The 27184-nt window shown below is 40.1% G+C and overlaps 1 protein-coding gene across 1 annotated transcript; it reads left to right on the forward strand.

Annotated features, from left to right (window-relative positions):
- The first annotated feature begins 1882 nt into the window (after positions 1 to 1882).
- Positions 1883 to 26081, forward strand: PPP1R37 (protein phosphatase 1 regulatory subunit 37). Its single transcript, XM_072430871.1, has 11 exons — positions 1883 to 3728; positions 13607 to 13704; positions 14154 to 14199; positions 14429 to 14438; positions 14578 to 14809; positions 15169 to 15267; positions 15815 to 15956; positions 16407 to 16573; positions 17085 to 17667; positions 19890 to 19985; positions 21543 to 26081. Exons 1-10 carry the CDS (start codon positions 3149 to 3151, stop codon positions 19982 to 19984), a joined length of 2052 nt encoding a protein of 683 aa, XP_072286972.1. The 5' UTR covers positions 1883 to 3148; the 3' UTR covers position 19985; positions 21543 to 26081.
- The last annotated feature ends 1103 nt before the right edge of the window (positions 26082 to 27184 follow it).

The following is a 27184-nucleotide window of genomic DNA, read 5'->3' on the forward strand; positions in this document are numbered from 1 at the left end:
TTAATCTCGGCCAGAGAGCTTTCTGCATGGAGTTTGCAGGTTCTCCTCCTGTTTGTGTAGGTTTCCTCCCACATTCCAAAAACATGCAGTTAGGTTAATTAGCTTCCCCCCAAAATTGACCTTAGACTGTGGTAATGAATATGTCTATGGTAGGGACATTAGATAAGCCCCACTGAGGGACAGGTAATGGAATTTGTACATTGCTGCGTAATGTGACCGCATTATATAAATACAGAATAATAATATTTTACTAACAAGCTTGACCTGTAAGGAAAGGGTGATAGTTACCCGTCCGGCCATTTGTACAGCTGATCGTCCGCATCCCACACACTTCCGGGATGCCTGGAACCTCCATGGTCCCATCCGCTCACCCCTATGTCACTTTGGTTGACTAAGGGGGCAGCGGATTAAACCACAGTGCGCTGAAGGAATCAAGCATCCAAAACACCCTGCAAGCATTATCTTTGGACTTTCCAGCCACTGAAAACAAATCAAAGATCAGCAAAGATGGCAAAGAGCTAATGAGACAGCGGACTTTGTATCCAATGTGCAATATTGGAAACAACTTATTGTTCCATTATTGCACAACAAAATTTTAACATTGTGCTCCTTCTGCACATGCCTGAGATTAGATATGTGTCATAAAAAAAAATAATAATAATAAAAAAATGAAGATCCTATGCATAGGCAGGGAAATTGGCCCTTTTTTAAATACATTTTCAGGAAGACACACCACCTAATCTCTTGCAGTGCAGTGCCATGAGCAGAATCCAGAAGAAGGAAGAAGATGGCAGCGCCCGCTGTCCTGCCTGTGTTGGATGGAAGAAGGAAGCCAGGATGGCATGGGTCCAACCGTCACAGATTGCGGAAGGATCAAAGGGCTTTCAAAAGTAAAGGCATTATTTTTTTATTGTATTATTAATATTATTAAAGTGAAACTCTAAATTCTAATCTCAAGCCTTTTTTTAACCCCCTAGCGGTATTCCCGTGTGTGACTCAGGGTGGATTTTCCAGGCAAAAATCAGTATTTCGGAGTCACACTCGGGGTAGCTTTTAACTTAAAAAAAAAAACATTTATCTTGCTCCAATATCCTCCCCTGTCATCCTGCTGGTCCCGGCAGGACCTGGGGACACATCCTTCCGCCTCGATCTCCAGCTGGCGTATGCAGCGACAATCTCCGGGGTTTCCCGGTGACGTTGGTGCATGCACCGGTGCCGGCGGGCGGATCGGCGGGAAATAGAAATAATTTTGTATTGGATTCAATACAAAATAGCTGTATTGAGTCCAATACAAAGAAATATTCATATACTTATTATATATAATTATATTATAAATATTATACATACTACTGTACACTTACATTTCATGTTTTTTTTTTTTTGTTAAAGTTTATTAATAAATTTATTAAATATCGGTGAGTTATGCCTAAGAATTATAGCCTACAATGAAAAAAAAAATTTCCATGCAGAAAATTGTTCCGCTTTTTGCCATGGAAATTTGGACGGAATTAGACCGCTAGGGAGGTTAATTACAAAAATAAATACCTAAACTTTATAACTAAATAATGACAATTTAACTGTAACTTTATAAACATTATAAAAGTACTATGATTTTAAAAATGAACACATAATTATACGATAAACATGTAAACATACAGCAGCTGACAAATCTATGACCAGAGGACTAATACACATGCGCCTTGGGACAACTGCTGCCTATCTATCTCACGCTCCCGTACTCTCTATGGTTCTCTGGTTTTGCTCTGTACAAGCGACTGCACCTCTCTACGGTAGTAGCGTTCTTTATTTGTTCAGTCCTCCTACAAACTCTATGGTGGCCGCTGACGCGGAGCGCCCTGATTGGCTCGGCGGATTTTGCCGACGTCAGAGGTTGGCAGGGAGTTGAGACGGAGACATGTGACCCGGAAACTGGACTAGACAGCGAGAGACAGTCTTGAATCGTAAGGGACAAGTAGGGAATTCCTGCTGCACATAGACGGAGCTGGGAGATTCCTGGAAGAAGCTGGCTGCTCCAGGGAAGCAGCGGGAGAAGGCTGGGAGTGGGTAGAGGCTACTTCATGACAAGTCAATGAGGGGACCCAGTGTCAGCAAGAGACAGCCCACCATGGGGTGCCTGCAGCTGTGACAACATTCAGGAGAGAGAGAGAGAAGGAAAAGAGTTGGAAAGAGACCCCACTGAGAGACACCTGCAGCACTGAGAGAATAACAAAAAGAGAAAACAAACTGAGAGTGGAAAAGAGACCGCAGCAAGTACATCCAAAATAAAAACAGCAAGAGACATCTCCTCACACACAGCCCATCTAGAGACATCTATGACAAAGCGACTGACATCTCCTTGCTGAGTAGGATAGAGACAGCAACATCCAGAGATGACGGAGAGAATCAGAAAGTGACATCTCTTACAGAAGTAGGATAGAGACTACAAAGAGCGCCACTCCAGAGACATCCTGGGGAGAGAGAACTGACATTTCTTACTAGAGAGGAGTCAACATCCATCAAGAGACGTCCTGGGCAGAGAGAGGAACCAGAGAGCGACATCTTATTGCAGAATTGGATAAATGAAAGAAGAGACATCTAATAGCGAGAGAACTGGGATAGAGAGCGCAGCAAACAGATCATCCCGAGACACCCAGGACATAGAGAAAGCAACCTCTGACAGCAAGGAATAGTGAGATGGACCATCAGACCGGGGCTGAGACATGTAGAGACTATGTGTGAGAAGCCGCAGTAACACTTTACTATTCCACACCAGCCTGCTAGAATTGATTCATTCCCTTTTCCTATAACGTCACCTTGACTAATCCCTTCACTGTCACGATTGTACACAACAAATGCTGCATGTTGCAGTCCAAAGACGGACCCTCCGCTTTATAGAGAAGTGAAAATGCAAGTCGGGAAAATTTGTTAGGTTTGCATGTTTCTGGAATTGCACTGCTGAGTTGGCGCCAGCTCTGGTTGAGAAACTTCTGATATTGTTGCACTTGTTTTAATGAGAATTTTCAGGGGTTGTTTCTTGTTTTCCGAACTTTAATGCATCTGGTTCACAAGAGTTACTAATAGTTTTTTTTTTTTTTTGTGTTGCATGAATTAAACATGGCTGCCATGGCTGGTTAGTGCGCTTGCTACTATGGAGATGCCTGCAGTCGTGGAAAGTGCAAATTTGCCCTCTGAGGAGTCATCCAAAGAGCAGAAGCATGCAGAGAACAATAGGGACTCCTGCTACTCAGAGGAAGGGTCAGGTAATGGGACAAACCCTAAACAGGAGGATGGCACAGAAGATGTTTTTGAGGTACCCGCACACAATGACAAGGAGGAAACCACAGACCATCCAGAAAGCACAAACAAGGAGGCAGATACTGATAAAACTTCGGGGGGCCAGTGCACTGTGAATGAGGACCAGGAAAAGACTGATGATGGGTCTTCCAATGCTTCAATACCAATAAGCCAGAATTTGGAAACTTTGCCTCACAGGACCCAAGAGGCATCTTCCAAACCAGGTGTTTCAGATGAAACAAAGGTTGACCTGGTGGAATTGCCACAATCCACTGAGAGAACAGACCAAGGGAATTCTGATAGTAAAGTCCAAGAGGGGGGGACCCAAGGGGAGGAGAATGGGCGCTGTAAACATGGGCCCAAAAGGGTCACATTCCCATGTGATGATGACATTGTATCAGGTGCCCTAGAACCCAAAGATCCATGGAGGCATGGTGAGGAGCGTTTGCTTGTTTTGATAGCATTTCTACATTTACTTTATCTTTACTATAACTTATATTAGCGGTCGCCAATCTTTTCAGACCCGCGGACCACTAAATTTACCGTCCGCATTTGGGAGGATCCGGGTCTTCCACTTAAAGGTGAAGAAACTTCCCCCTTAGTGATGTCATGATGCCAGAACCCACCCACTCTCCCATCGCAGGTCTGCGCCTGCGATAGAGTGAGCAGGTTGAGTCGAGACACAATTTACCCACTTCACCAGAGCCTGTGATCCGTACGGGGCACATGGTTCGCGGCTCTGGCCGATGCACCCCCCCAGTGGGGTCCTTCTCCTGACTCCGCTCGGGGGCACACCGGCCAGAGCCTCGGACCACCAGTGGTCCGCAGACCACCGGGTGGCGACTGCTGGCATATATTATCTATTACCTCCATAACTGGAATGAGGCTTTATAATGTTAGCCCCATCGCTGACATATGCCATCATTTTCAGTTTTGCACCACATCACTAAAATTGTGATGTTGTTGTATGAGTCATTCATTCTGATATTGTGTTGTTTTATGTGTACTGATAGAAGATTTAGTGCCTAGGCAATGTAAACAGTGGCTTCAGGATGTTTTGCAACCTGGCTATTAAGTTGATATCCATCCACAGATAAAGAAGGTGAGGTTCTCTTTGCAGTGAAACATCTAGATCTAGATGTTGGTGTTCATCAGTACTTCATGTCATAAATAGTTCTTTTGTATTACCATGATCAGAAATCTGGAATGTTTACTAGTGCATGTAGTAAGATTGATTTAACGATTACTGTAAGGGTTACAAAATCTGCCCTGTAGTTTTCTGTTTATAAGTTTATTAATCATCTACAAAATACACTTTAAAGAAAAGAGCCACTGATAAAAGTAATTTGTGCACTTTAGATTCTAGTAAATATTGTATCTGTGCTAATGTCCGAAAGTTTCTTAATGTATGTTTATGGCTTTAAAAAAATAGTCTGCTACCTCCAGATGGGTTCTTGGAAACAATGCAGGCACTTCTCATTTCTTTGTGATGTGCAACCTTCCCCTGGTGTGGGTTTATTGGAAAGGCTGCAGTTCAAATTAATGGCAATGCCTGGAGCCAGTTCTACCAATAGCCTATTTTGTCCTTGATTTTAAGAATATTGGTGGGTATAAGGGTTTAATCAGGACACTAAATGGGAGTAAATGGAATAAAATATAACTTCCGACATTTTTTTGTTATTGCCCAATCCTTCTCCAACACTTTTGTTTGTATTACTTGTGGAGGACTCCGTCTCGCTTCCATTTCTGAAACATACCACAGTAAAGGCTGTAACACAAAACAAATGTTTAGTGAGATTCAGTCGCCTTAAAGCTAAAGATACACTTTTTAAAATGGTGGATCAGGCAGGTCATTATTTCAGAGGGAAGGCAATGTCCCTTCTGCAATAGTCCCCCTTACCTGCCTGATTCAGCTTGTCACACATCATGACCCTGTCTGGCTGGGCAAGAGACCTGAGTTAGGGTACTTGTAGTTAAGAAACACCTGTAGCTCTTGTACCTGCTCCTTCCTGTGAAAGGAGAAGCAGCAGACCGGTGAACTCATCCTTCTGTCACCAGTGAGCTCTGCTGTACAGGGGATTGCAAGAGGCCCATATCGGTCAAACTGAGGCACTAATGCTGCTTGCATTAAAATAAATTCTATTTGGTGATTCATTAATGAATGAGCTTGAGTTAGTTTGTGTTTTTTCTATCTGTCTGGATTTCTAAGTATACATTTGCACAAATATATACATAGTGATAGCATGGCAAGTGTGGTGTGTAAACATACCCTTAATGCTGGATAACTCAGGTCCTTATAGTGTTACCTTGATCTGAAACCAGATCTGACCTTTTTCTGGGTTGATTAATTATAAATCAAACTGAGCACTTATGAGTTATTCATTAACCACACTGTTCTCTTACTGAGAGCGCCCTTTTATCATGATGTAGATGTATTCATAGTGATTAATTTTCCTTTTTACCAAAAATTCCACCACTGGAACCTTTATCATGAAATACTGAATTAGGCATTTTATTTTCTACCACAATGAATTCACTGGTTAGGAGCTAGCAAGGTGTCCGTCATTTTTTCAAAGCGACACTATGCAAATTTGTTCCCAAATGAAAAGCTGTAATATTATTTATTATTATTATTATTATTATTATTATAGGGCTTCCTTCTACAGCACCGTGGGGTCTTCAGATCTACAATGCAAATGCTGGTTTGAACTGGGAAGCCACCAGTCCTATCTCATGCCATCTTGCACCTTACATAATTGGCAAGGAGGCAAGAATGAAAGGGCTGGAAATTTCTAGATAATTGTAGCCTTTTCCTTGAGTTTTGGGGCTTTCATAATCTTCTACATGATTGCTGAGGCTGTACCATCCCAGAGCTGTTTACTATGGTTGCACTAACTATGCTTTGATTTCTGCAAACTTTCCTTAAGCGGTCATGCAGTGCTTTATGCAAATATTAAACTGTGATGACTGACTGTGTACTTCCCGTGTATTGGTAACATACAGGTATTAAAATGCTCATTATCACAATGTGATAATCCAGTATGTTGGCAAATTTCTGTTGTAAATCCGCTTTGACTATTGTCCATGAATGAAGGATCAGGCTCTGTATTGTGAATGTATCCATCTGTTTATCAGTCGTGTGATGGTACATCTGGTTTGCTCGTTAGTATTATTACACAGTATTTATATAGCGCCAACATATTACGCAGCACTGTACAAGTCCATAGTCATGTCACTAGCTGTCCCTCAAGGAAGCTCACAATTTAATATCCCTACCATAGTCATATGTCTTTAACACAGTCTTAGGTCAATCTTTTGGGGGAAGTCAATTAACCTAACTGCTTGTTTTTCGATTGTGGGAGGAAACTGGAGTACCCAGAGGAAACCCATGCAAACACGGGAGAACCTGCAAACTCCATGTAGATGGTGTCCCGGCCGGGATGCTCATGTTATAAGCATGGATATACCTTTCAACCGTATTCCATTCCCAGTGAAAGGTGTGGCCGGGTATTGAGTTTTTACATTTCTTATTTCTTTTTGAACTGGACATTATATATACTCTGATTTATTTCTTGCAGTTGTGTAAATGGTTTATTGGTCCATGGTTTAAATAACAGACTGGCCTTGTAAGCATGGATGGCTCTGTAGGTTGTTTAGCCGCTTCTCTAACTATTGCTGCATGCTCAAGTGAATTTTTGTGTCATTGGGCTTTGATCCAGAAACATCAAAGAGTCATTTAAAGGATCAAGTTGATGCTAAAGTAGGTTGGAAATATTAAACAGGGTGCCTTTGTGGAGTTGTCCCAGACATGTTGGATGGGGGTGCCTCGGGCAGTCTGAAGTGTTTATTTCAGGATCAATCACAGGAATAATTCTTATCATGTGCTAGAGCCTATGGCCCAGTAAAGATAGGTTTACCTCGGCAGTAAGTAGATTAGGATGATATAGTGTATAAATGATTAAAAAAACGCAGCTGATTTATAGAACAGATAATGCTCACTTACTGAAAGTTCAAAACAACATCTTTTCCAGGACCATCAATGGGTCAGATCTTGAATACCACCGTATAATAAAGGGCAAATATTGGCTTACAACTGGGGGACGTTCTTGCTTCCAGGTACGCTGTAGTAAAATAGAACGTTAACGCAATTCAGTGCATTGGCTCAATGAGATAAAGTAACTGCATTACAGGATAGTCCATGAGCAGTTAGTATTTCCTAATGTCCCATGACAAGATTTCTCAGAACTTCTGGGTAAGTTTCGGATTTATGAGTAGGCTGAACTTACACAAGCCTGCTTTCATTTCCTTTTGTTATCATATGACATATCCCAGGCAGAGTATTGCATTGTGGGGGGAGGAGGGGCCATGTCATTTTTAGTGTAGAATAGCACTGTGGCAATGAGGTAGCCCAGGGAAAAATAGTGAAAATATCATCTAAGGACTTGTAAACTGCATATAACTTTTTTTGTTGTTTGGTTTTGTTAAAGCAGAACTAAACCCAAAACAAAAAAAATCACTTTCAATTCCGCAGATCAGTCTATCTGTCGGGAGGTTTCTTCCTTTGGGTCCTGTGTTGTCCCGGTATCTGTCTTTGACCCCGTGCAGAGGGAGCGCCAGGCGCCGCGATCTTCTTCCTCCTTCCTGGTTTTTCCTCCTAGGTTACCCGAACTCACACTGCGCAGGTGCAAGATCAGATGACGCAGATTGGGAAAAAACTTGCCGATCTCACTGCGTATGCTTGAGATCAGCAATTTTTTCCATATTGATTAAAGGGCTCCTTCTGCGCATGCCTGGGATGCTTGTGTGACGTAGGTATCCCGGGAGGCTCTGCGCTCTCATTCATTCTAGATCGCCTAGGCAATCGACAATTAAGGGGCGGTGCTGCACCCTTTTTTTGTTGCACTGGAAAAAAAAAATCCTAACAATTTTTGCATTAAATAAAAGGGTTGTCTACCATTTTATGTAAAGTAAAAAAATTATGAGTTTAGGATTTAGTTCTGATGAAACTATCTAACCCCCCAAAATCATAATCCTATTTATTCTAATTGTGAAAAAAAAACTGAAACGCTCTACCTTGCCCGCGTCTCCATCCTTCTGGGAGCACAAAACAGCCAAAACCTTGTATGAAGACTTTCTTTTGGTCTATTTGCATGCCTTCCTGTAAGAGCCTTCCATCTGCTCTACATTCCATAGGAACTACTCCAGGTCAGTAATGTCACTCAGCAGTGGAATGAGTATGATAAATATACTTCTGTTATTAGGTGAAATTGGGGAGGCGGTTCTAAAAGTGTAAGTAGACCTTACATTGTTATTAAGATTTACTTTTATCCCAACCATCTACTTAAAGTCTGACTCGAAGTGTCAGTGGGTCAGAGGTCACTTAAAGTGTGATTGTTTTGCTGCCCTGATTGCCCTTTCACCCTATTTTCTAGCCTATTTTCAATTGTGTAATGCCGGCAATTGACAGTGCTTTTTAGGAATACCGGTTACTTGGCTCTCTCTGACTTTGTGTTACTAGCCTGGAAGAAGCAGGCAAATTAGAACTTTGGAGTGATATCCTGTTGGCCAAATCCAAGTGTGGTCCAGTCTGAGAAGAGGGCTTTCCAATTCATTATACTAGGAAATGTGAACATAGTCATTGCAATTTCTACTTATATCATGGTGCCAATCAAACACCATGGCATTTCTCTGCAACACCAAATAGTGCAGGATTTAGCAACTCTTCGTTAGTTCCTGTCTTGATATCCTTGTCTAGCCAGGTGTGTTTATATCCTTTTGTAGAATTCGTGTTTGCTTATAATAAATTGGTAACTCCTTAGACAAATAGCATGGTATCACAATAAAGAAACGCTTTCTTTCTGCTGCACGTTCTCACCTCCTATATTCCTACAATAAATGGCCATATAAACAGCTGGTTTTACACTGCAGCTGTGATCTTGTCAAAGTAAATTGGTAGTAAAATTGTAACTGACTGACCTGTTTTAGTTGGTAGATTCTTAAAAGGAAATTATATATGGTACATATACTTTACAGTTTACAAACAGATTATTCTTACTTTTTTACGGTTTTTGTTTCTTTTAATATTTTAAGTTGTTTGCATCCAGATGATAAAGCTATATGGAAAAGCAGGAAACCCATTAGAAATCTTTCTGCAGCTGGTATTATAAATTTGGACTTTTATATAGCACGTGACCCCCAAGCACAAACGGGAACTTCTTACATCACTGTGCTTAAACCGCCCATGTAAGTAAGCTGTGACTCTTTAGTTTGCACAGGGATTTGCAGTAATTAAGGCACAGCAAAGCGATTCCTAAGTTAGAAAAACTAAAGCAGTCCATAATCTTTTGTTATTATATCTATCCCATCTCCTACTTCCTATCCGAGGCTACTCACTAGCTAAGGAGCCAGCATGACCCCTTCTGTCCAGTTATTAGGGATATGATCACAAGAAGAAGCATTAACACTAAGACAGGATGCAGCTGCGATATTCCTGGCTGAGCCGCGTGTCACTAGTGTGTAATTCAAAGGATAACTGTACAGCATTTCCAGTCTTTTGGCAGACAAAACAGACGACAAATATGTATTTCATCTCTGTATTTTCCTGCCTGGCAGGAGTCCAACTTTAAAATGAGAATGGCATTTTGTAAGAGGATGCAATTATATGTTCTGGTAAGGCTAGGCTCACACTGGTGGTAGGGTTGCACTTACTGCTGCCTCTCAGGGGACGCTACCTGTAGGATCTTCTTGCGGCAGCTATACATGGAGTGAGTGCGGTTAGCAGTGACTGGTGTTAGTACTGTCAGCTGTCAAATGCTACATGCTGGTTAATATTAATAATTTTATTATTACACAGTATTTATATAGTGCCGACATATTACACATTGCTGTACAAAGTCCGTAGTCATGTCACTAGCTGTCCCTCAAAGGAGCTCACAATCTAATGTTCCTACCATAGTCATTAATACATTGAAGGTCAGTTTTGGGGGGAGCCAATCAACCTAACTGCATGTTTTTCTTTTGCAATGTGGGAGGAAACTGGAGTACCCTTAAGAAACCCACACAAACGCGTGGAGAACCTACAAACTCCATGCAGATAGTGTCCTGGCCAAGATTAGAACCTGGGACCCAGCGCTGCAAAGGCCAAAGTGCTATCCTCTGAGCCACCATGCTGCCCGTTCTTGAAGGAGCAGCACTGTGGTCTAAGGTGCAGGCCTAGGGAACCACAGGAGATCGCTTGATCCTGAAAAAGTTCTGAACTTCCCTAAACCAGACAACTCCAAGCCTTGAAAATGAGATTAGTTGTAGGCCATTCAATAAACATGATATTGATATTCTCAATTTTGAGCAATACTTGCAAATATTGAACTCATTCTATTGTGTTAGACTGTGTACACATGCCTAACTATTGTCGCTGGAAATGATCATTCATGATCGTTTCCAACATCAAAGGAGTGACAGATGAACAAATGAATGCTGTACACATATCACCAATCTATTCTATGGAGAGGGGAGAATGAGCTGTGCTCTCCTCTCCATTTTTTTGGGGTTGTCTAATAGTTGGTCAGTCGTGTTGGATCCATAAACAACGTTGGGCGACTGCTGTACATGTCAGATTCTCATTTGGTGTGTACATAGCCTTAGGCACAGATACAAGGTGTCTTGGACATCTTAGATTTTCCGGAATGGAATACTTGCCTTGCCTAGGCTGCGGGCTTTTACAGGCAAACATTAGCAGGTTAGCTAATGTCCAGCAGGTTTGCTGGAGCCAGGTATTTACTGGTTTATGGTCAACCTATCTTTGTAGCACAAGCCATTACTATAAAATTACAACATTGGTACATACAGGTAAAGGGAAAAAACTTTGTCTACCATGCCGGCATTCCTCCACAGCTGGATTTCCAAATTATTCCTGTATTCAACTTTGTTCTATCAGCAGCTTATAGCACAATGATTTGGGTTTGGAATGACCACAGCTGTTGGATGGAACTAATTGTTTAGGTGGGAATATGGTTCAGTCCATAGCATAGTTTCTTGGACTATGATGGACTGATAAGGAATAAACAGCACAACTGGTGAACTATCATCAAACACTTATCAGGCACCCAAGTGACCCTATAAGGATATCAATGTCGGCTGTCATTGCAACTTGTTTTTAAAGGTGTAGAGTCCTAGGACTGTACACCCTATGGTGATCTCCCTACCTGGATGGTATTGTCAGATCTCATATTTTTATCCTTATGGGTTCTCTTTAATTGACACAAAATATCATTGAACAATATATAGAAATGAAATTTAAATATCTTCAGTGCTTTGTGCTGTATTGATATCCTAGTGTGAAGAGCATAATGATATTTTTCTGTGCTTTGTTCCCAGACACATGGCCCAGCTCTTTTTGTTTTTCTGACTCTTTACCTATCCAGTGATGGCATTGCTTGAAATGTGACGCTGTCAGTGATTTAAATTAGGGCCTACAGAATTCCTATTGTCAGAAGGGAAAGAGTGCCCAAAGAGTTTCCAAAGTGGCTGCCATTTCTTTTCCCTAATCTGTATGCTTTAACACTTAGTTTGTAGCACAAGCCAGTACCTCAATAACAAAGTCTGACCATAAGCCAACTATTATCTCCCTGTGAATGATTTGCTCATTCACACATAACACCAGTGTGCACTGGAGCCTACTAGAAAGTAGCTGGGATTACAGATTGTACTAACAGTTTTTAATTGACATTGGCAGTCTTCAACTTTCCAAATGTTTTGAGACTTCTTCACCCTGTCTTGGCCTGAGAAGACCTCAGTATTTTATCCTCGTTCCAAGTGTACCGTTTATTTGAAAAGTTTAATAATTGGAAAATTTTTGTAGTTATAACCAATTGGAGCTAGGTAGAGATCATTATTTTCTAGAGCTTTATAAATGTCACAATTAGTTTGTACACACTTCAGCTTTTTATCACCAGAAATTATTATTATTATTATTCATGATTGTCTTTTCACGAATGAAAATCTAGTGTGAATACAGAGCCTCCAACATTGTGAAGGATGTCATTAGTGACCAGAGTCTTCTCTATTGTGTCTTTACCAGCCAATGCTGCTGTTCTTTAATGCTCAGTGCCTGTAATCTGTTACTGCCGCTCGACCTCCCATTTCCATAAAACAGAACATGCTATTTGACAAAGAGCCAAGCAGCCTTCCTGTACAGCAATAATGGTTTAGAGCAGCGGTTGCCAACCTTTCAGACCTCACGGACCACTAAATTCATAATTTTAAATCCCGCGGACCATTAATATGAATTTAAAAAGATAAATACATTTGTAAAATAATGATCTTCCTAATGGTGCCTGACGATGACTGTGGAGGCTCTGATTCATTGATCAGCTCACGGTCAAGTGAAGTATTACTATTATTACTATTATCATTATTTGCATTATCTTAGGTATTACTAAACAAAATTCAAAATATTTGTTTGCTTTTTCTGGCTAATTATGGGTTTATTTCGTTCCAATCCAAGACTAAACAAGAAATGATAGTTATCAAAGTCAAACTATTTGATGCCATACTTACCTAAAAGAGCATCTGAGGAATAAATAAAAAAAAAACAATCGGATGAGAATCAGTATTGGCGGAGCGGGGTGACTGTTGTAATGGTGGAAACAATACTGAAGCGTACGTCTCGGCAACGGTTGCCTCATACAACTTAACACTACACTGACATTAGTTCATGAATTTAGTGCAGTATAAAAGCTAAAATTGTCATTAAGAACATAAGAATTTAATAAAATATTTTTGTTTTATTGACAAAAAAAATTGCAAATAATGTCCAAATTTTTCTGTGGACCACTGGTACTGGTTTAGAGTGACATAGTTGAAACTGCACCTAGCACTGGTTGGAGGTTATTACAAAATGTATTATTAGATAGATGTTCAAGAAAGGATTTGCTAGTGTACATTTGCATACTTACAGAATCTGGTAATGAGTTTTAAAAAAAAAAAACAACAAAAACATCATTTTATTCACAGTTACAGTGTTTTGCAAACGTTAACCACCTGTCTCTGAAACTGAAAGAGTCCATTATTTTCAGCTAGTTTTGCAAGGTGATAGCTGCTTTTATAAGAGGCTTCTAAAATGGGCATCTTGACAAACTTATTCTGTTGCCTTAATAAATTTGAAGGCTATAAAATTATTACTTGATTTACAGCCATTGTATGCTTTTAGATGTCATTGTGACCCCCTGTTGTGTACTTCTTTGCATCTGTAGCTTTTTTCATTAGATATCCATAAGAAAATGTGTTCTAATAAAAGTTCTGTTTGTTCCTTCAGCTCAGAATGTCACAGTAGAGGATGTCATCACATCCTATACTCAAGCCTGCCAGAAACTCAATTGCAAACAAATTCCAAAACTTATCCGACAGCTTCAAGTAAGTCTTTCAGTTTTCTTGCATCCTGCTACATATTGCTGCTTGGAGAAGGATCTTTGTATTTGCACTCTGCCTCTAAAATGTTTGAGCAGAGTTTTGTGATTATACATCACCTTATGCTAACCTTAGATTATATGTCACTTTCCATAGCAATGTGCAATTATAGCCCTCGTTAGTTACCTTGGATCCAGGTCATTGCCTCCTAAAATAAAACCTCACTGCTGTTTAATATTTATTTGATGTGGTCAGATTTAGCGATTTGTGTACTTTAAAAACAGAGTAAAATCAGTAAATTTCAAAGGCTATTTAGAAATCATTAGAGCTGTCAGAAAGTCAAGCACTTTATCTTAGGGCCACTAATCATATATTACTGGCTTTTATGTAACTTCATCTAGATTGTTAATAATACACATACATTTATATACATGTTTGTTATTTTTGTTTTTCAGGAACTTACTGATCTTTCAGGGAGAGTTGAGAGCCTGGATCTAAAAGGTAGAAAACTTTAGAAGATTTACAATTGATGTCATTATTACTTGATAGGTCCATACCTAATGAAGAAATGCTGATGGAAGCAGTGGAAAATGGAAGATGGGCAGTTCTGACCCCTCCCCAGAAGGAATGGAACATATATATCACTATATGGTCATGTAAATCCAACCTAAGCAATGCCAGTCCTTTCCTAAGCATCGATTTATCCTTATGCCATACATGTGCAAAACAGGGAAAATTCAGTCATGAACCAGTGGAAGCTTTCTATGTTCTACTGCTTTAAGGGAAACATATGGGTATACTTAGTGATCTTACAGCTCCTCACTGTAAGCTAATGTCTAGCATTTAATAATTTTGAAAGAAACTTTCCTTTGCTTGTAGATGTGTAACTTTTATTTTTTTTTTTTGGTGTGTGCAGGGTGCCTCCGCTTTATTTGACATGATTGAGTATTATGAATCTGCAACGCATCTCAATATTTCCTTTAATAAGCACATTGGCACTCGGGGATGGCAAGCTGCCGCTCACATGATGCGTAAGGTAGGTGTATATGTGTGTAAGTGTGTGTGTGTGTATGTGTGTGTGTATATATATATATATATATATATATATATATATATATATATATATATTTCTCTGTCAATCTATCGAGATTATATATGATGTTATCAATTTTGGAAAGCCTTTTATGTGAGCTTACCATGAACAGACATTTGGATCACTTTTCACTATTTTCATTAATTTTTAAGTAAACCTCTTCCCATTCTTATACGAATGTTATCTATTTTATCTGGCATGCCCACAAAATTATTACTTTTATTAAAAATTGGAATTTATATGAAACAGATTAGTTTTTATTAATGAGTATCTACCGGAGATTTTAACCCTTCCTCCTATACTAATAGGGATTTTTTTTTTTTTTTTGCTGTTTTGATTTATACTAAAAGAAAATGGTTTTGGTGACTTAATACATCTGTGAGGGGATGAAGGAACAGCGCCAGGGATTGGTCACATTGGTCCTCTGGAACAATCAGCTAACGCATGCTGGCATGGTCTACATGAGCATGTGCTTGGTAAGATGTGTTGTGATGTTTTTTGCAAGGTATGAAAATGGAAGCTTAAGTAGTGTACAAGGGAGGCAGTGGATATTGAACAAAGGTGTACAAGTAAGAAAGGTGAGGGACTAGGACTTTTGTGTTATAAAAGAGTGAAGGGTCAACAAAGAAGGGCAATGTATTTTTTATACAAAGTAGCCAGCAGATTTGTGGAGTACAGGGGAAAAAAAGCTAATGGATTTACAGTGTTCAGAGCTTCATGTGTGCCGTATACAGTTTCTGGGTAATTTGTGGTAGAAGAGTAAAGGAAGTTGGAAGATTTATGGTTTTACATAGATAAACTGGAGCTGTGTTGTACAGATAAAGAGATTTTACATAGGGTGGGGAAGTCTGTGATTTAGGAAGGGTGTACAGAGGAGGCAGGAGCTGGCATGGTATACCTAGGAGAGAGATGTATGGACTATGAAGTCTTGACTGTAACATCTCTCTATTGCATTCATCTCTTTCCTTCATCCTAGGTAATAATAATATCCCACTAATACATTGAATGTGTTCTCCATCCTAGCCTCACACTCAGACATTAGAAACTTTGAATCTTGGTCACAATGCTATTGGCAATGAAGGAGTCCGCCATCTTAAAAATGGACTGATTGGAAACCGAAGTGTCCTCCGGCTTGGCTTGGCATCTGCCAAACTCACCTGTGAAGGTAAATATTACATTCTGACCTTGAAAAAAATATTTCTGTATGTTTTGTAATGTCAGGAATGTATTCATGCGGATTAGTAAAGTTCACCTCAGGCAAACATACCCAAAATTGTCCGTAATGTGTACGCATCTCAATCTCTTGCTCCTCCAGGGGTTGAGTTGATAAGTAAAGGGCAGTGTTCTCTAGAAGTTCTTTGAAAAAGTGCTGACCATATATAAGTAAGTTGGAAAAAGAAAAAAAATTACCAATAGGAAAGCGAAACATCTAGTCAAAATCCATATAAATACATAAAACATACAAACTCCACGCTGATGGTGTTTTTTGTGCCACTTAAACCTATTCTCTAAAAGCAGCACCGTTTAAATATTGTTGGGTATGGTGGCTTTCTAATAAACATAATCACGTGTTATGTTTATGTTGGGTTTATTGTTATGTTGATTGGGTCTTCAGGTGCTGTGGCTGTAGCGGAATTTGTGGCTGAATCTCCGCGGCTTCTGCGCCTTGATCTTCGAGAGAATGAGATTAAGACTGGAGGTTTAATGGCTCTTTCACTGGCTCTTCGTGTTAACCAGTCACTGCTTAGGCTGGATTTGGACAGAGAACCGAAGAAAGAGGCTGTAAGTGTCGATCATATACTGATCTCCTTCCTTTGTTGTGTTTAGAATGTTTCTTGATATAATGTATATTTGTTAGATGCGGTTCACGTCTGACAAATTTGTGATAAAAAAATTGTTCTGTTCACAGTCATTTTTTACATGCCCCCTGCTGTCCCATAACCTACAAGAAGCTGTGTATTTCTTGCCCATCCACAGCTCCAGCTACTGTCACAAGTTAACATGTTCAGTTTGCCACTTATTGGTGCATAGCAGCAGTTTGCTTTCCTCCTGGCTTACTGTGCAGTATAACATGTAAATGAATAAACCAAGTAACTATTTTTTCCTTCTAATTTTTTTAAATTTTTAAACCATCAATGTTGTAACTTTTTGTTGTTTTATTCATTCAGTTTTTAAGTGTCACTTAAAAAAAATTTCTAATGAAAAAGTACACCTTTTTTTCATTTGTAGGCAACTCTTTATTCTTGAATTATAATTTTTAGCATTCATCATGTATCTTTATATACATATTTAGGTGAAAAGCTTTATTGAAACACAGAAGGCTCTGTTGGCTGAGATTCAAAATGGCTGCAGGCGGAACTTTATCTTAGCCAAAGAGAAAGAGGAACGCCTTCAGCAGTCGGCATCTATGGCAGAGATCGCTAGTGCTGCTGAAGAGGAAGATTCAAGTACTGCCCCTATAGAAAATAGCCTCCCCACAGAAGATTGCAATACTGCCCCTGAGGATACCACAACTAACAATTCATCTGAACAGGATGAGGAAGAGATCACACCTGACCCTGATCCTCAGGGACAAGATTCAGACTCTGACACAGAAGATGAGGTGGAGGAGGAAAAGCCAGTAGCAGAGACAAAGCCTGTAGTGAACTCTGTTCAGAGCCCTCCAGGGCAGGTGGCAGTGTCCAGTCCAGGTCGGGGTCACAAGATCTTCTTAGTTACGCGTGTAGAGAATCCAAATACAACAGGAGGAGGAATGACATCCCAGGATGTTAAAGGCTCCTTGCTGACAGGAGCAACTTCACCCGGAGGTCCTTCCCTTTCCAATGGACTTGAGGCTGACCTGGGAAGGACAGCAAGCAGCTGTGATGACCACAAAGGTATGCATAAAGTTTGCTACATTTTTATTTGTCCTAATATAAACCTGTCAATTCCATGAGAATGTCTAATCTGATAATACTGCTAATATCCAGGCAATTTGTAGTGCCTGTCAAGCTCATCAGCATATCTAAAATTACAAAATTCCCAAAGTACCAACTTTGGTGCCTGCAACCAAACGATTTATGTGCTTCCCAAGTAGCTTCTGTACGTCTTATACATGGGGCCTAATTTACCTTCAAGCTCTACCCCACAGACTGAGTTTTTGCCTTTTTAATGGACTGTTGTACCTGCAATCGCTTGATAAATCCTTGTGAAAGGCTAAGGCATAGCTCTACATCTACCAAGACTTGGGAATAGTATATAGTTTTAGTTCAAAAGATCCAGAAGTACCTTACAATTCCCCAATCCAATGAAATTTCGAGCATTGTTGTCAGGAAAGATCAAGGAGAAGGAGCAGGGAAAAGTTGCCTTGAGACTTAGCTCTGATGAGGTCATTGGCCACTTTAGTAAGGGCTGTTTCGGTGGAATGGGCAGCTCAGAAGCCAGACTGCAGAGGGTCAAGAAGAAAGTTGGTGCTCAGGGAATCGGTAAGTCTTTTCAACACAAGGCGCTCAAGGAGTTTGGAAACAAATGGCAGAAGACAGATGGGGCAGTAGCTAGAAGGTAAGAAGGGGTCTAGTGAGGGTTTTTTCAGGATAGGGAGAATAATGGCATGTTTGAACGCAGAGGGGTAGATACCAGTAGAGAGGAAAAGGTTGAATAGTTGGGTTAGGGCAGGGGCCAGGGTGGACGAATGGGCATGGAGTATAGATCAGAGAGAATTGGGTCAAGCAGACAGGTAATAGATGGAGATGATGAGAGAAGAGACTTTATCCACAGTACCAGAGCTGTGGGAGGCCAGTGATGATTTACAGGTGGAAGGCGTGGGTATGGTTGGAGTGGCCCTGTGAGCAGAGACATCATGTCTGATTTTGTAAATTGTATCTCTAAAGTAGGTGGCAATGTCTTGGGCAGAGAAGGATGTTGTGGGGGGGAGCAGGTGTGGGGTTTAGGAGGGTGTCAATTGTTGAGAAAAGGCGGAAAGACAAGTTTCAGTGAGAGCCAGGAAGTTCAGAGATTTAGAGAGGAGAAGGTTGTGGATAGAGGTTAATTTATAAGGGGGTAAGAACTTATAGGTAGTAGGGATAGTAATGAGGTTAGGAGGAGGATGAATGTTGGTGAGAGGGTAGGGAAGAGAGAAGCTGTAAGGGGGACCAAGGTTGGGCAAGATGTCACCAGCTAGTAGTAAAAGTGAGAAAAGGTGCAGAAGTACAGACAGAGAAAGCAGGAATATAAAGGCTCAAACAGAGAATGGGTTAGCAGACTAGCAAGGGGGGGGGGGGGGATAGAGCAAGCAGAGAGTGCAGGGTGAGCAATACATAGTAACAGGTAATTGTTAGTCATAGGAGTACATAATGCAGTGCAGCAGACTGAAGTCCATTTAGGCAGCTCCTGTAATATGGATTGTAGTGAAGATTGTCATCTTGTTGAGTTCCAGGAGAGGGATAGCAATCAGTCAGGAAGAAGCTAAGTAAAAAAAAAAACAGTTCAGGATGAAAGCAGCCTACTCTACCCCGAGGTAGTGTAGGTGTTCAGGTGGTTCAATGATGCTTTAGTCCAGAAGCATGAGGAGAGAGTAGCAGAGTAGCTCAATTCTGTTCCAATTCCTGATTTATTCCCTGGATTAATTCTCAAATCACCTATAATTTTGCATTTAAGATTAAGTTTAAATAATGACTTCACATTTATCTCCCCCAGAACTAAGAGAGTTAATCTTCATGCTATGCATGTTACAGATCAGTTCACTAGAGGATTCAGTATAAAAGAGAGATATACCAAGCTGCATGCGAAGGTGGAAGAAATTTGTTCTTTTTTTATTTGATGTTTCCATTGTAAAACCTCATTATCGTATTCCCATTAAAACAAAACACAACTGATCCATCTGCTGCCTCCATCATTCAAGTGAATCAAGGCAATAAGGTCTGTAGGGCTTCCATCACTACCAGCTTAACTCTGGGGTCATGACATTTATGGGGAGTTTTTATAGAACCTAAAGTTCGCTAATAGAGACATTTATGGGGAGTTTTTATAGAACCTAAAGTTCGCTAATAGAGACTAAAAGTGTGCATCTGAAAGACTGTGAATACAAACAGAACTTTTCATGTGTAATCTTGTTCTGCAGATTCTCTTGGAACTTACAGCGATACGGAGCTAGAGGATTTATTACGTGATGCCTCCTCAGAACCAGATCCAAGTCTGAACATTATAACACTATAAGGTACTTATTAAAACACCATTATAATGTTTATGTATTTAAAAAAACAAAACTCGAGTTCCAACGACATCTGGCTCCGGAGTCTGATGTTGCCGTCAGAAACTAGTGATGAAGATGTGGAATTGGTGCCTTTGGCCAAAACTTTTTAGTAACACCATCTGAGGAAGGACTCGCCACCTACTTAGTGGAACAGTGGTTTAGCCTAGTTAAGATTACCGCAGCAGCCATTTTAAACTTTATTTCAACATTAATTTACCAGCTCAAGTACTGGCACCATAGAGTGTCTACCGTTACCCTAACTGCCAGAGATCTCTTTTCTGTATTTGCCCTAATTTTGTCTTTACTTTGTTACTAAGAGCTTTTCTTCTGCAGCAGAACTGAAGTTCCACTTTTAAAAATGTTGAATCAGACAGGGCATTATTGCAGAATGAGACGAGCAACATCCCTTCTGCAGTAATCATTCTTACCTACCTGATACACAGCTCAGTGTTGGTTGGTTGCGCTTGCCTGGATTAGAGTTTGGCCATCTTGATTGGCCAGACCAGGTTGCCATAATATTGCATCCAGGAATAGAAGAAGGAAGAAGATGGCAGGGCCTTGCAACAGAACAGGGGCAGATGAGTATAGTGGTTTTTGCTTTGTAAATGTTGACCAGCCTCACCCTTTCAATCTGTTTCTAACTCGAAAATTCTAATAAGTTCTCGTCAGTGCCTGACAATGAGGCTTAATTCTGAAGTCAAGGAAGTTGGAACACTTGTTACCATATATACTTCAACTATTTTGTTCTATAAGTACAGTGGCAGGATCTTCTCCAAGCCCCTAGTAATTCTATCTAAACAAGACACTTCAGATAAGGGGTCAGATTTTGTACAGCCTTTGGCTGTCTTGTGCAAGGCGAGTTTGGTAAGTAACCAGGGAAACACTTTATTATGATTATAAAAAGTTTTGACATTTCTGTACTCATTGACATATTTTTTGCTAAGGTCACAGGAAACGTAAACAAAATACAAGACATGGTATCTTACTATCTTGATTGCTTGCAATTAATTTTTGCACTCTACATATCGTGATCAGCTTTCACTGTATTCATTGAAACAGGGACTTTTGCTCTTGTCTTAAAGAGATGCTGTCACCTGTTGTCATTACAGGACCAAATGACAGTTTCTCTTTAAAGACACCCCCACTTGTGTGATACTCGCCTTATATGTGATTTTTTTTTTACTGCATCCATGTGAATTGCTCCCATGTGATAGGGGCTAGCAGCCAATTGCAAAGCTGGAGCACTGTCACATGACAAAGCAAGTGGCGTCACCACTACTGTGGTCAATAACGCTACTGATTTCAGTACTTGTTGTGGTGGAGAGAGGACCAGTGAGAAAGTGCAGGTAAGATGGTTTGGGGACCGGGGGGTGTCTTGCATAGACACTGTTACTTTGCCCGGCATGGACAAGGTGACAGGGTCACTTCAAAACCTCTTCCATGGAGTTCTCCTGCAATACAAATAATTTTGAACCTATAATTTTTTTAAAGATTTACCTAATGTTTTTTTTTTTCCTATAGGATTGATTCTTCCGACTCTTGGGGTTCCCTCTTCTGTTTTCCCTGAATACTTTTCAAACCCCAGTGATCTCGCCTTAAGAATTGGGGCCCCACAGGAGCATATGACACGGGTTCCCCTTTGAGGACATTCAGTAGATTCTAAACTTTGCTTCCCCATATGATGGCAATAAGGGCAGACACAGTTCCTGCAAGTAATGGAATTTGCACAGTTTAAACAAACAGTTTAATAACTTCATGCTGGGGCTTTGCCCAACGGAGACTTTTTGGAGAGAAGAGGCAATTTTACGGGTTTCTGGATAAAGGGACAAAAGATATCTAACACCCTATCCCCCCACCCCCAATACACTGGACTGTTACTGGCTTTGGGAATTGTCTTGGAGGAGGATTGTCATGGACATTATTGGACCCTTCTGTATGTCCTCACATGGTGGTATCTCCAGTTATCCTCAGTATGACATTTTAGGGTTTTCAGCCTTGCCTTCTATACATTGCACCTACTGTGTTACACACTACACTAGTCTCCTGACAATAGCTTCTGACCTTGGCGCCCAACACGCTGGTTTTGTCCTTTTAAAAAACTGAAATCTTTATAACCAGGACATTTAAGGGTGGTATAGGGGTTTGGCATATAGGGATGGGAAATGTCCTATTCATGTCACCTATTAAAAAAAAAATCCAGCCTGTCTGCTGTAAGCCATGTGATGTACTCAGGCTGAGATGTCCATTTTTCCCTACTGGAGTGAGGTTCTAAAGGCCTAGCTATTTTCCATATTAGGTTTTAGCATACTGACTCCCAGAGCATGTTCTTTTGTGGACCACACTTTTCAAGACCTGAAGACCTCAACCCCAGCTGGTACCATGTTTGTGTTTATTTTTGTTTACCTCTCCCTCCTTTTTATTATTCAGGATGTGTCGTAAATCACAATGCTGTTCACCTGGAAGATTTAGACGTAGTTAGATTGTATAGGGCTAAGTGTACGGCAGGGATGTCTAGTTGTACTTGGATTTAGTTCTGTTCCTTCGATCTTGGCCACACTGTCATATCTTGTAGATCCAGGACACAGCTGAGCAGAGTCAAGAAGCCACAAGTGTAGCCTCAAGGCAGGTGTAAAATCCTAATTCATGTGGTGCTGACCAGCAGCTGTTAAACTTGAAGTACAAAAAAAATAGAAGTCTTTGGGTTTCTATAACCTACTGTGATTAAAAGACTAAAGAAGGAGGGTGGCCATCTTGTATGTATCTGAGTATTTGTACAGCAGCACATCTGTCTACATACACATATCTTTTTATGTATTTGTGGACCTAAATAATCATCCACAATGGAGTATGTGTAATATTTCAGTTTTATTTAATAACAATTTATGATCAGAAACTCCTAGGTACAGGTAAATGAAGAATGCTAATGTGTGGTTGCTATGGGTTAGAGAACACTATACATTGTGTCATTAGTGTGTATTAGTGTGTAGACAAAACATATGTTGCTTGATTGGATTAAGCAGGAAAGGTTAAAAGCCCTGTCAGTTTTTTCTTTTTTGCTGGTCTTGTCCCTGAAAAGAGCTTTTTATTCGTTCGGTGAGGAAATGATAGAAAAGTGAGGTGAATTCCTGTCTTAAACCACAGGAGCCTTTTTTACCCATTGCAATATTTTCCAAAATGTCTGGTGCTCTGGTGATGGCTTCCCCCACTTTCAGTCTCTGTGAAACTGGGCAAAAGGACAAGTGGTGACAGCAATATAAAACAGACAGAGGATCTACCCCCTCCCCATTTACATACATTTTAATTACACTTTTCCAGAACCTAAAAACAGCATTAAAAGATAACTGTGCTGCTAAAGTAAAGATACCCATTGTCCCATGCCTGTACTTAAGAAATATATCTGCTATGTACCGTTATGTAAATATAATTACCATGGCCAATGGTGTCCCTGGCTTTGGTCCTCCTATGTATGCATTTTGAATAGTTCTACTTATAGCTTGAAAGACCCGACCCTCAATATTCCCCATGGAACCTGGAGCCAAAATCAGACCTGGCACCAACGCACTAGTGTTCCTCCCAATTGTATACAGTTAGAAGTAGAAGCCTCTGCATAGTAAGACCAGCGAGAGGTTGCAGTAAGTATATCTACAGAATCCCAGGTAGGTAATTCCATTTATGTTTCTGAACTACAAGTGGATATAGATAGTTTTGTTTTATAAGTGCAGCCACTAATTGTAGATTTATTATGAAAATGTTTTAGTTGCCACATGCCATATTGGGAGATATTTATTGATATATGAACATGACATAGCTACAGTTCATATTTAAAATACATTCAGAAAAGGCTATCTTTTAGCTGAGCTTTACACATTCTAGCAACCTTTGTTTTATGAAGTGTCACCCAGTCCATTCCCCAGCACAGAGCAGAGGACTGTATGTCTGGTCACAGATGTGGACACGCATCTTTGTTCCAGCCCATTAATTTAATTTATGTTTATACACTTTCAGGGTGTAATTTCACAGACACTACTTGTCTATTTGTATGCATGACATTTTAGCATGAGATGGTGGCTTAGCCACAGTCTTCTTCAATGCAAATGATTTATTCTGAAAGCACAGCAGGCTCATTTTGCTTTCCTGGTATGAAGCTTTTAGTTTTGTCAGCCTGCAAACAGAAATCTGTGGAAAAATTTGTTTCAAAATGAATTTGTTCATGGGGAAAAATACACATGCTGGCTATATAGATTACTATCCCCCCTATAAAATAGCTTCTGTCTTTTTCAATGCCTGGGGAGGGTAGTAGTAGTAGTAGTAGTAGTAGTAGTAGTAGTAGTAGTGGTGGAGGTGGTGGGGTCAATAAAAGTCAGACATTGTTGACTGTCCATCATTGACATCACTGGAATGGAGCCAACACAGATATGGCTAAGTCTTGGTACTAGGTGCATAGAGACTTTCTGTGTGTTAGGCAGTTAACCTATAAGTAGGTATATCAGCATTTTGCTTGGTCCATTGTCCATGATGTCAGGCACAGAGGGTGGTGCTGTTTGCCAGGCATTAATGTTGTTGAGGATTTTCCCTAGTAGTAAAGAGGATTCCCTGAGAACCTCCTTATAATAATACTTTCCATTAGATAGCCCGGAAGAAACATTTTTACCTTTACGTCCCCTCTTTACCTTGACCTGTAACAGGTCAGTATACAAGAAGAAAGTTTGACCCTTACTGCCTTCTGCAATCATTTCACTTTTCTACCCTGCACAGTAAAACAGTTCTTGTGGTCCACAGCAATCAGCTTTTTATTTTTCATTCCCTGCAATGTGTGGGAATAAAAAAAGTAATCTGCGTGCTATAAACAACAAGTCACTTTATACACAATGCTAGCATTTATACTGCCGAAAAACACAAACCTTGAGGGAACAGAAATACAGAAGTGCTGCTCACAACTAGTTCTAACCTCCTAGCGTGTGCTGAAATGACACCAGTATAGCTCTGATTTTATTACATAGGTTAGCTCTCTTCTCCTTCACCTTTGCCCAATTATCTATGAGGAGTAATGGGCAGCCATTGTGAGACATTTATGAGGATGTATTCACCTGAAGCCTGAGGTATCACTTTCTAATAAACTGACAGTTTTATTGGGTGTTAGAAGCTGTCATGTTTACAGAAGTCATTTTATTTGTAACATGGTTTACAAATCAGTATTTATGTATGTCCATGTATGTGGAAATAAAAACACATGCATCAATCTGTTTTTAACAGTCTTGGAAATAATAAGATGGCCGCCCTCTGGTTAAAGGGTATTTGTCATAAAAGCGGTGTTCAAGTATTGATCTATATAGGTTACCCCTGAAAATTGTTCATTGTAAAAATCATAAAGTATTTAGAAGAGTGCCACAACAAAAACCAAAGTGTGTTTCCCTTTAGATTGGAAAGACCAGCTAACACATTTCAGGAGTTCTGTGGACCCTCCTTCATTAAGGCTACAGAAATGCCCTCGGGGGCCCCTGAAATACAATGGATTTTTGTTAGTGATCTATAAAGTGAAATAAATATAATTTAAACTCTGTTGAACCTTGACATGGTGCTCATTGGTTTTCACCAGCTCCAAGGCTTCTTGCAGACACCCGTTAATGTATCAGAGTTGCTAGTGGTAGTCTTTGCACTCAAGTTTAGTTCACTTAACACTACACTACTTCAAACTGGCATCCAGAGCCCTCCAATAAATTCATTTTTTTTCCCTTTCTCTCCATGTGCTTCTTTGTTGTAGCAGCAGAAATACAGATTTTTATAATGAATACCTATATAAGGGGGTAACCTACCGATATAAAAGTGGATATCCACTTGCTGGGTGCTTATGTGACGGCCCTTTACAATAAGCCTCAAAGGTGTGGCAAATGCAAGTTTCATGTGCAATACAATTCCCTCCCACTGTGTCCCCACACTACACACTGCTTTGCACACACCTCCCTTCACCTATATGGCTACCCCGTATATACACCCTACCGAAATGTGCTGTGTTTTAAAAGGGTTTTCTTCCTATTGTCAAATAAAACAATTTCTTATGTCTCAGAGTGTCTCTGTATTGGTGTGTGTTGTCATGATTGTTGATGGGGCGTATGGCTGGAAAGTATTCTACAACATTTCCATTTTTTTAACAACTTGTATTTACAAAGTGCTGATGTATGCATCACTGTACAAAGTCCATAGGCCGGTTGCAACAAAGGGGCTCACAATCTAATGTCCCTACCATAGTCATATGTCATTACCACAATCTAAGGTCAATTTTAAGAGGGATGCCAATAAACTGCATGTTTTTGGAATGAGGAAACCCATACAAACGCAAACGCTATGCAGATTGTGTCCTGGCTGAGATTCAAACCTCAGACCCAGATTGCTACAAATCTCTTAGCCGCAATGCCTTAAAAAAAATATTTTAATACATTTAGTTTGTGAGCACATTACATATGTGTAAACATTTTTTTGGTGTTGAGTATGTCGGTTTTTCCTTATAATATTGATGGTTCTGACAGAATAAGTAGTTGAAGTACCAATTTTTTTCTCTTTGGTTTTAATATCATAGATGGAACTTTTGTGGCGGGGATTGCATTGGAAGGATGTGCAAGATTCCACTTCTCTATCAGCTGTACAGTGCACACAGGGCTCCTTCCACCCTTTGTGTGACCTCTTCTAATAGGGCCACTTTAAAATGGTTGTGTATTAGTCTGCATATGTGGGTTTCTTACTTTTTTTTTGTTTTTGTTTTGGGCTTCCTTTTTATTTTAAGTCATTGGAATGGATGGAATATCCTTTACTTCGGCTTAAATAGAATGTGATTTACTCCTTTTCACATATGGGATAGTGCTGGTGCTTTGTAATTGACCCAGCACTGTTACATGGAGTTGAGAAATAGACTTCAGCCATTAGTAAGCTCCAAATAAAAACTCAGAGCTTACTTCTTTAACTCCCAGCAGCTGAATAAAGCGCCAAAGGACAAAAAAAAAGGCATTCGTTGAAAGAGAAGGTAAACATTTAAACAAACCTAATACAATGACTGCAATAGAAGCTTTGGTTCTATATTTTAACACATCAGGAATGCGCTAAGATATGCTGGACCTTTCTGGCTAACACTTTATTCGGTAAAAATAATTGGGTGAAAGTTTGTAAATGGG

This window comes from Pyxicephalus adspersus, chromosome Z, assembly GCF_032062135.1.
Source record: "Pyxicephalus adspersus chromosome Z, UCB_Pads_2.0, whole genome shotgun sequence".
Classification (NCBI taxonomy): Eukaryota; Metazoa; Chordata; class Amphibia; order Anura; family Pyxicephalidae; genus Pyxicephalus; species Pyxicephalus adspersus.